The sequence below is a fragment of the Gopherus flavomarginatus genome, chromosome 10, assembly GCF_025201925.1.
Source record: "Gopherus flavomarginatus isolate rGopFla2 chromosome 10, rGopFla2.mat.asm, whole genome shotgun sequence".
Lineage (NCBI taxonomy): Eukaryota > Metazoa > Chordata > Testudines > Testudinidae > Gopherus > Gopherus flavomarginatus.
In genome coordinates, this window is record NC_066626.1 from 7,367,568 (window position 1) to 7,377,094 (window position 9,527).

General features: G+C 44.7%; 1 protein-coding gene across 3 annotated transcripts; it reads left to right on the forward strand.

Moving 5' to 3' along the window:
• The first annotated feature begins 1,593 nt into the window (after positions 1 to 1,593).
• ACKR3 (atypical chemokine receptor 3) lies at positions 1,594 to 8,817 on the forward strand. 3 transcript variants are annotated; one of them, XM_050916553.1, is made up of 2 exons: positions 1,594 to 1,708; positions 6,848 to 8,817. In XM_050916553.1, exon 2 carries the CDS (start codon positions 6,875 to 6,877, stop codon positions 7,967 to 7,969), a length of 1,095 nt encoding a protein of 364 aa, XP_050772510.1. In that variant the 5' UTR covers positions 1,594 to 1,708; positions 6,848 to 6,874; the 3' UTR covers positions 7,970 to 8,817. The 3 variants fall into 3 exon arrangements, with proteins under 3 accessions (XP_050772510.1, XP_050772509.1, XP_050772511.1); XM_050916552.1 differs by having other exon boundaries at positions 1,597 to 1,712; XM_050916554.1 differs by lacking the exon at positions 1,594 to 1,708 and adding an exon at positions 2,328 to 3,003.
• The last annotated feature ends 710 nt before the right edge of the window (positions 8,818 to 9,527 follow it).

The following is a 9,527-nucleotide window of genomic DNA, read 5'->3' on the forward strand; positions in this document are numbered from 1 at the left end:
GCCTAATGGGACATTTTCATGATGTGCTTCCATTTTAGTGACAGGGAGAGTGATGAGATGAGTTAGCAAGTCTTACATTTTGTCATCTTACTTTGGTCAGGTGTTATTTTTTCTTGCCCTGGGAGCAAGAGAACGGGTGTGAGTCTACTGCCTCCTATTGTATAATCAGTTCACAATTTTCTGGTGTCAGGAGAACACTTGGAACTTTTTTTTTCCTGGTAAAAGCTTTTTTTCCTCTCCATTGCTGCTTTATTATGCTGGAAGCATAGGTGCAGAAATTAGGGGTGCTGGGGGTGCTGCTGCATTCCCTGGCTTGAAATGGTTTCCATTATATACAGGATTTGCGGCTTGGTTCAATGGCTCTCAGCACCCCTACTATACAAATTGTTCCAGCGCCTCTGGGTGGAGTCTTTCTAATCATATAATGTCTGAACCTTGCAATCTCTGCTGTCAATTTTAGTGGATGTATAAAAATAACTTTTTTGGGGGGGCAGGGTGCTTTTTTTTTAGGAGCCAAAATAGAATTGGATGGCAGTTTATTTCAGAACAACCCTACAAATTGTTATCTCAGTAAAGACTGCTTTGAATTTTATTTTTATCTTCATGTTAAAAAAAAATCTCAATCATCTTGTCTGAAGAGCTGCCATGGCTTGATTTTTTAAAAAGCTAAATTATAGATTCTCTGGTCTAAATTTTTAAGTGACTAATGATTTTAGTTGCCCAGTTTGGGAAACTGTAAAGGGACCTGAATTTCAGAGGAAGGGCGCTAAATACTCTCTGAAAATGAGGTGTCTCTAATTGGGCACCAAAAATTAAAGCACAAAAATATCACTTGTTGGAATATTTTGCACTTGAAATTATGGTTCCAGTCCCCAAATTTGTTGCTTCCTGTGGATGGAAAGGTGATTTTTTTTTAAGCTGAAGTATCTTGGAATAAAATGTCAAAAAAAAAAACAACCCCAAACATTTTCTGAACAGGAAAAACAAATATCCAACAATAACATAAATATTTATCTTAGATCAGCCAGGGAAAGAACATTAGCACTTGAAATTAGAATTAGACATTCGAATTTGGGCTTCTTCACAGATGAAAATACAAATGTCTTTCAGATTTTTAAGGGCCCTTCCTGAAGTGTGTTTTGGGCTGTACTGAAACTGTAAATGTGATTTGTACTCTACAAAAGTGGTGATCAGACAAACAAATTAAAAATATATATATACAGAAAAGCCACACAACACAGTGGGCTTTGAAGATTTCAAGAAATTGGCCTTAAGATCAAAGTCTTCAGCAGAGTTAGGAAATACACCTTTTCGTGTGTGCATGTTTGTTAAACGGATCAAAGATCTATAGACACCCAAGACAAGACAAACATTTGATAATTGAAGGAGACAGGCTAATGTTGGCTTTGGGGCTTTTAGCTGGATGTAGGTGACAGATCCCACTCAGAGGGACCCTGCCTCAGCTGTACTCGGCTTTCCCAGGGAGGTGATTGTGCAGAACTGCCCAGGCAGGAAACAACAATCCAGCCTCAACTTTCCACCTCCCCGCCCCAAGGATTTTGGGCAGAAACCTATTTACAAAGCTGCCATCTAGAGGCGCTTTTCTGCGGTGTATATAACAGCGAGGCAGCTGGAAAGAGCACTCAGTCTCTTGAAAACTGCTCTGCAGCCAGGGTCTGAAGGCAGGAGGAGGGGGAAAGCCCAGCCGGTAGGTAAGGCAATGATCTCTGCTCTGCACTGCAGGGCAGGGCGAGAGAAAGGGACAGCGGGGGACTCCTGGGGCAGAACACGTGTCTGCTCTAGGGGGGAAATGCACCAAGGCTGGGAAAGGTGGGGGGCATCGGAGAGCTGCCTTGGAAATGAGTGTTGAACTGCAAAGGCGGGCAGCCTTCTCTCAGCGGGGCTGGGGAAGGCAAACCCAGTGCCCGGGGGTCAAGTGGCTTTGTTTTGACTTCTCGATTATTCAGTTTGGATCTTGTATCGGAAAGAGTCACATCTTGCTCCAGTGCCTACTCCCCTCCTCTGGGCTCTGACCTCCAGACTTAACCCACTGACGTGCCTGGGTCGTTTGGGCGAGCAAAGCCGCGTGGGCTACTTTATTCCGGCTTTCCCGAGACTTGTTAGGAAAACCTGCCACGCGTGGGAGCCGCGATTCTTTCCCCGGGAGTGGCTCGGGGGAGACTGAAAGCTGCAAGGTGCGGGTTTGTGCCGGGGCAGTTAGTGGTATCGGTGACTCCCTGCTGATAACCTCTGACCTCCCCTCCAGTCCCAGGCTGCTGACCAGGCAGCTCAGCTCAGGAAGCTGCAAATCTCCTGGTTCTTGATGAGCTCCGGGCTCATCGAACTGGATCTTTGTGTCTTTCACTCTTACCCGACCGCCCCGCAGAGGCGAGGAAACCAAGGAACCGGAGCGCAGATGCCCTGGCCACAAACGCCCCCTTTGAGAGAGGCTGGGGAAGTTTGTGGGACAGGCTGCAGGGCAGGGGCCTGGGGGTAACTCCTGGGGGGAGCTGTGAAGTTATCCCAGCCCGCTGGGAGAAGCAGAGTAATGAGGGGTCAGAATGGGAGAGTGCCTCGTTCAAGGGTTTATGGAGGCGTTTGGGGACGTGCCCTGGGACGTGCATCGGAGGGCGGCAGTGGTCGCTTTTTGTCCGTTCTCGGACGCAGATGTTGCCTTTGTGTCTGTGCCTTTCTGAAAGCACAACGTGGGGGTGAAGGAAGGGTGCGTCGCGCTGCGGAGAAAGCACCGCCCTGCTGGGGCCTCTTGGCAACCTTTCACCAGCAGGGGCCCCGATTCGCCTCCCGTGGGAGTCCTGCCGGGCACAACTTCCCCTGGGAGCAGGATCGGGCCGTAAGAGGGAGCGTATCTTTTTTGGTTTTTTTGCAGTTCATCCTTCACCTTAGGAATATTTCCAGGGAACATCATTCCCCAGGCTTCTAAAGCAGGGTTAGCGCTTCTCTCCCCATTGTTGGGGTGAAATGTTGGAGTAAGAGATACAGCAGGTATTGGATGCAAAAATGTAAAATGATATTGCAAACCCCAACTATTCCCCCCAACCTGGGTGTGTGGGAGAGTCATCCCCCCGTGCTCCTAAAAGAATTCTGTGGAATGAAAAGCAACCCCCTCCCCTGCCAGACTGATCAGACCTAAAGATGTATGGTGTTGTTCTATGAAGTAATTCACACCATACAGAGAGAAGGCCCCATTAGCAGCAATCCTCAGAGGCTCTATAAATATCTCCCAATGGGGGCCCATCGACGTTCTGGATTTGAGATGCCTTTACACTCTGAACAGTAGCTTTTTGTGCGACTGTTTCAGGCATCCATCGGGAGAATGCAGGAGCTGCTTGGGTTTAACACAAACGGAAAGAGAACGCAGGCTAGCAGGGTAGGCAAAGTGAGCAGCATAACTGTATCTAAGCTGCTTATATGTGCTCCAACATCTCTCTCAAAAGTATTATGCATAGCCACTGTCCACGCTTGTCTGAGAGGGACTTTAAAGGCCAGGCGTATTGATGGTGCAATGCAAACATTTGGCAGACGGAGAAATTCCCTCTCCCTGGGTTTGAAGAGGTGGTGATTGCAACAATATCTTCCTGCCCCTGTTAACTCTGAGGCTAGTTCTGCTTTCAGTTGTACACTGGTGTAAATCCAGAGTAGCTCCGTGGAAGTTAATGGATCTCCAGTGGTGTGGCTGGGAACAGCTTGGCTGTTTGGTAAGTGCTGACAGCATGATTGGCACTTCTCTAGAGACACAATGGAGAGGGTGCCTGCACTGAGCCTTCACAGGTGAAGGGTTTGATCCTGCAAACACCTACCACTGAGTATAGTGCTGGCGTCAGACTCTGTAAGTGTTCCCAGGATCGGGCCCTAAACACCAAACCAGAAAAGACCCTGGGAAGACACAAGAAGGATTAACACAATGATATTACACCCATACAGTAATGGCTGAGGGTTTTGGGTAACTCACTCTCAGGATAGACAGCTCTATCAAGCAGGACAGCGAAAAGTACCTTGCCTAAATGCTTTTTCATAGCAGATAGTTCTCATCAGCCCAAAGAAAGCGAGTGAGAGGAAGGAAGGGGAGGGGAGTGTAAAGCTGTCTGGAATTGGTCGGCTGAGACACAGATAGTGGGAATGATTGCAGAATTGCAGACCAGAGATAGCTTGAAGAAATCTCAGAACAACTCTTTGTTAGGGGTCCAGTGTATATTGATGGGTCGGGTAGCTACTCTCTTCTCCTGTACTTTGAGCTCTCTAATTTAAAACGGATTGTTCCTTTAAATGTAAGGTGACATCAGTTCGCAGCCTTCCATGCTAACCCACCGTGGTGTGTAAAAAGCAAGCTGAACCCGGAAAGGGTCAAATGGCTTTAGTCAGCCTCACTGAGGGCTTTTTTCCCACTCTCCACCCCCGAAACTAATCGGGATGGGAATCTGAGCTCTCGATACACAGCCAATCCCAGACGACAGACAGACTGGCCCTTTGCATGCTGTAATCTCTGAATATAGCTGTCAGGATTTCAGTTCCAGCAGCTCCTCCCCAGTTGGGGATTTGAGCACAATGGACCATATCAGCTTTCTAGATGGAGCTCTTTTATCACTGAGTGGGGCTGTGGGTTTATATAAATGCACACATGGAGGTACTCACACACACAGGGCAAAGGGCTAGTGGCCTGCTAAGATTCGCCCGATGTACAGGACAGCCCTAATTTGCATGCAGTAAGATCACGAGGGTCATTATTTAATGAGTGGGCAAGATTGCATTGTTTTTGGCTTAGCTGGCTCACCAGACCAGCCAGCCTTGCTAGTCTAGGCTCAGAGGTGGCAGGTGGCCATAGAGTCCTCAGATCAGTTTAAGCTCTCTGCTTTCAAGGGATATTACACTCCCGTTTTTGCTTACATTTCAACAGGGGATAGTTACCCTGTATGTTTTCTGTGACCCTGATGACCTAACACCATGCATTGCCTTGGGTTGTCTTAGATTACATTTGCTTACAAGTAACCTTAGAGGCTTCCTAATGGTATGAGGATGATGTCTTCAGATATTAAACTGATAAGAACAGATACCTCACTTGATGAGAGTTAACTTGGATCAGTGTCTTAGTTTGTGAAGTCAACCGTTCATTCAACTATTAATATATATCCCTAGATCAGGTGATGCCTTCCAGTCTGCTTTTTAGGCATCCAAAGCAGTGTGTGTGTGAGGGGAGGGGGGCTAGTTTTACAAAAGGGGTAAACGTGACCCAAAGGTAAATCCTTTTGAATTGGGGCAGTATTGCCAATCCCCACTCTTCAAAAATCATGAGTCAGACCGCCCTTCAAATCACATGTTTGGCTTAACAATCATGAGATTTTTTTTTTAAAGTCAGGGTGCTGTTTGCTTTCTGGGTTTTGAGGGACTAGGGCATACAGGGGTCACATTTTCAAACTTTTCTCCACAACCATGAGGCCTTGAAATGTTTTTAAAAAACGAAAGCACAGATTCTCCCATAATCCTGCTGGCAACTGCAACTTTAACATTTTGACTTGGAACGACAGGTCGCTGAAAACAGACTGCTTTTTTATTTATAGCCCTCTCCCCGAGATGTCCTCTGGCTAAGATCTTATTGGGGACTTTATTTCCTATGCAAATTTAAGGTTATTCACAGCCTCGTGCTGAGGATGAGATAGCCTCTCTATAGGAAGTTTTATATGCTGATTTTTCCACATGGAACTCACTGGGGCATGTGGCTTTAAGCCAGTGTTGTCTTAACTAAGTCTTCTAGTCTCCTCAGACCAAACGCATTGCTCTTGTAAATCCCTGATATCGATAGCGTAGCACCAGAGAGGGATTTGGCCCATCTTTGGCAGCTGGCTCACAAACACACAACACGCAGGTGGATAGTTTTGGCAGATGTGGCTGAGAAATCCTCAGCAAAATTTCCAAGGCAGATGGGCTCAGAATGATTGATTTATTCCAGCAGAGGCCGGCCTCTCCTGAGATGCCATAACAGCAAAGTGCAGGGAAACCTCTGTCTTGTGCCCTCTGACTTTCATGTCAGAATAAATCAAGAGGTCAGCATGAGCTTTCTCTCTCCCTGTCCTTTGCACCAATAACAGTGGTTATTACAAAACTCTGGTGGCCTGTTCTGAGAATTGCTGAGCAGCTGGAAGTCCAGCTGAGGTCAGCAGAAGCTACGATTGCTCAGCGCTTGGGAAAACTCGAACCCAATGGCTCCTGTCTATGGTATTTATCTGGCCCCCGTCACAGCATCTCACAGTCTTTAATGCATTTATCCTCAGAACACCCCTACAAAGGCCTGTTCTCCGCATTGTACAGATGCATCTGGAGCTGTACTTGATGTGATGCTTAACAGAACCTGTGGTAACTGTTTTACAGTACTCTCTCAGCCAGAGCAATTCTACTGTGCTTGAGGGAGTGCAGATAAAATGGCTTAAAGATTTCCCTGCTAAAAGTGATAGCATCATCTTTTATGTTGCAGAAGACCGAGTCAGTCGCGTGACATTTATTTGGCCACGGTGTACTTTGTGGATTTCACACCCAGGGACTGCAGCCAACCTGATGATGTCATACACAGACTAATAAAAAAGCACACAAAAAGCCAACGTTGTTTCTCTTTTGCAGACCAGATGAGTTTTGTTGTGTGTTCCTCAGTCCCAGTTTGTTCTCCTTTTTTCTTTAACTGAAAGTAGTTTATGAGGATACGACACAATTTAAATAAAGCATCCAATGGACAAAATGTTTGCAGAGTGATAGCACAAGTGTTTTGATACAAGGACAGTAGTGGAGAACTCTAACCATTGCTAACCAAGATATTTTCTTCTTACTCTTATATTGGCTTTAGGTTATTTGGATTCTGAATTGACCGGCCATGAGTGCAATTGACTTGACTTCCATCCTTGATCTTCTGGATGTGGGAAATTTCTCTGATAGCAACTGGACGTGTAACAATGGAGACTGCATCATTGTGGACACACTCTCATGCCCGAGCACACTTAATAAAAGTGTCTTACTGTACACCCTCTCTATCTTCTATATCTTTATCTTTGTGATAGGGCTGGTGGCCAACTCGGTGGTTGTCTGGGTCAATCTCCAGGCCAAAGCGACCGGTTATGAAACCCACCTCTACATCTTCAATCTAGCCATCGCCGACTTGTGCGTTGTCATCACCCTTCCAGTCTGGGTGGTCTCCCTTGTCCAGCATAACCAATGGCACATGGGAGAAATCACATGCAAGATCACTCACCTCATATTTTCCATCAACTTGTATGGAAGCATCTTCTTCCTGGCATGTATGAGTGTGGACCGCTACCTCTCAGTTGCCTACTTCACCAACTCCAGTAACTGCAAGAAGAAGATCATCCGACGCTTCATCTGCATCTTTGTGTGGCTTCTTGCCTTCTGTGTCTCTCTCCCAGACACCTATTACCTGAAGACCGTCTCTTCAAACAATGAAACTTACTGCCGCCCTCTCTATCCAGAGGAGAGCTTCAAAGAGTGGCTGGTTGGCATGGAGCTCATCTCTGTTGTGTTGGGCTTTGCCATTCCTTTTCCTATCATTGCTCTTTTTTATTTTCTCCTTGCAAGGACCATCTCTGCCTCCAGTGACCAAGAAAGGAAGAGCAATGGGAAGATCATTTTCTCTTACGTTGTTGTGTTTCTTGTCTGCTGGCTGCCCTACCACGTGGTCGTCCTGCTCGACATCTTCTCAGTCCTTCATTTTATACCCTTCAGTTGTCAAATGGAGAACTTTCTGTATGCTGCTCTTCACGTCACTCAGTGTTTCTCCCTCATCCATTGCTGCATCAACCCCATTCTCTACAGCTTCATCAACCGAAATTACAGATACGAGCTCATGAAAGCCTTTATCTTCAAGTACTCAGCCAAAACAGGCCTCACCAAACTTATTGATGCTTCCAGAGTATCAGAAGCTGAGTACTCTGCTCTGGAGCAAAATGCCAAATGATCACCACTCCACAGGGACTCCTCTTGGACCTTTTCATACTTGTCTCTGATGGGGCATGAATTCACAGCTTGGAAGAGAAATAAAGAACTATAATTTAAATTTAGAGTTTGGAGAAAAACCAAAATCATGCATTTATTTTAACGTGTTTTGTTTTGTCTACTGCTAGCTAATCCAGACTTTCTGAACTGAGACCAGGGTGCAAATTCTATGCAAATTGGGGAGAATTTGTAGTAAACAAAGCCATTGTGTACCACGGATATCACATGTTTTCAGGATAGGCTTTTTTCCCATGTGTAAAGGAGACCCTCTCTTGGTTTCATTGTATATGTGTTATATATATATAGATATATATATATAGTGTGTTGTATTTAAAAACCCAAGACTTTATTTTCTGGCTGTTGGCGTACCTTATATAAATCTCTTTGAAAGTTTAAATATATTTTTATCATGTATTTGAAGTGTATTGCTGATAATTGTATCCAGAGCGCTGTAGTCTGAATGTTAGATAGTCCAATTATAGTCAAAATGAATGACAAAGGATGACATTAATAGCTGTATGGAGATTATGTATTATATGTGTGTGTGTCTACTTTGGCGGGCACATTTTATTTACAACAGCTTTATGTTGTGGTTTATACCTATATGTATGGAAACAAGTTGTATGTACAGTGCTGTGATATAATTTCACATCATATTAAAATTAACAGTAAAGTAAGAGTCAGGTTAACTCCTGTTTCTGTGTTTCACCAAGCAGTATCCTTATGCACAAAATGAATGACCTTATTTCCAAGAGTCCTCTCTATTTGTAAGTTATTTTTTAAAAAATAAAGATTTGGAAAAATACAGAACAGTGGTTTAATGTCTTTTCTTTTTTTTTTCAACTAACCCTTTTACTTCCTTTGATGCAGACCTGTCACTGGCATCCTATCTGTCTATCTATCTATCTATCATTTCATATGCTAATAGCAGACAGAAACAATTTAAAGAGGAATGTCAAATGGGATTTGCTAAGGGGGAAAAGCAGTGGTGTGGATGGGAGTGGTATTTTAAACAATCTATTTGGAAGATGAGTCAGCTTTTGAGGTAAAGGCTCTTAAGGTAAAGGCTGCTGGGAAAGACAGGATCCTGAGACTGACTACACATACAAAACAAAACTTGGAGAGTGTAATAAAGCAACAAGATTTGACATAAACTAGGCTTAGTCCCTTGCTATTTCATTGCTCTAGAATTCAGAGGTTTGCAAGCTTCCTTCTGACAGGCCAACTATTTTTAACTCACTTTATGGCTTCCTTTATTATTATTATTTGTATCACCATAGTACCTAAGAGGCCTAGTTATGTACCAGTACCCCATTGTGCTAGGGGCTGTACAAACAGAACAGAAAGGTGCTCCTTGCCCCAAGCAGCTTCCAATGTAAGTACTTGCAGCATCAAATTTGCAAACCATTGGACCAAAGTCAGCCAACCAAGGAGAGCCACTGAAGCTCATGGCATCACAAAGGTTCTTTACTCCTTTGCCAGGTAATATACGATCATATGGGTAACCTCTTTCTGTGCGG

Bases quoted from the DNA above. Each gene is read 5' to 3' on its own strand.
- ACKR3 (XM_050916553.1), top strand. From the start codon at position 6,875: ATGAGTGCAATTGACTTGACTTCCATCCTTGATCTTCTGGATGTGGGA.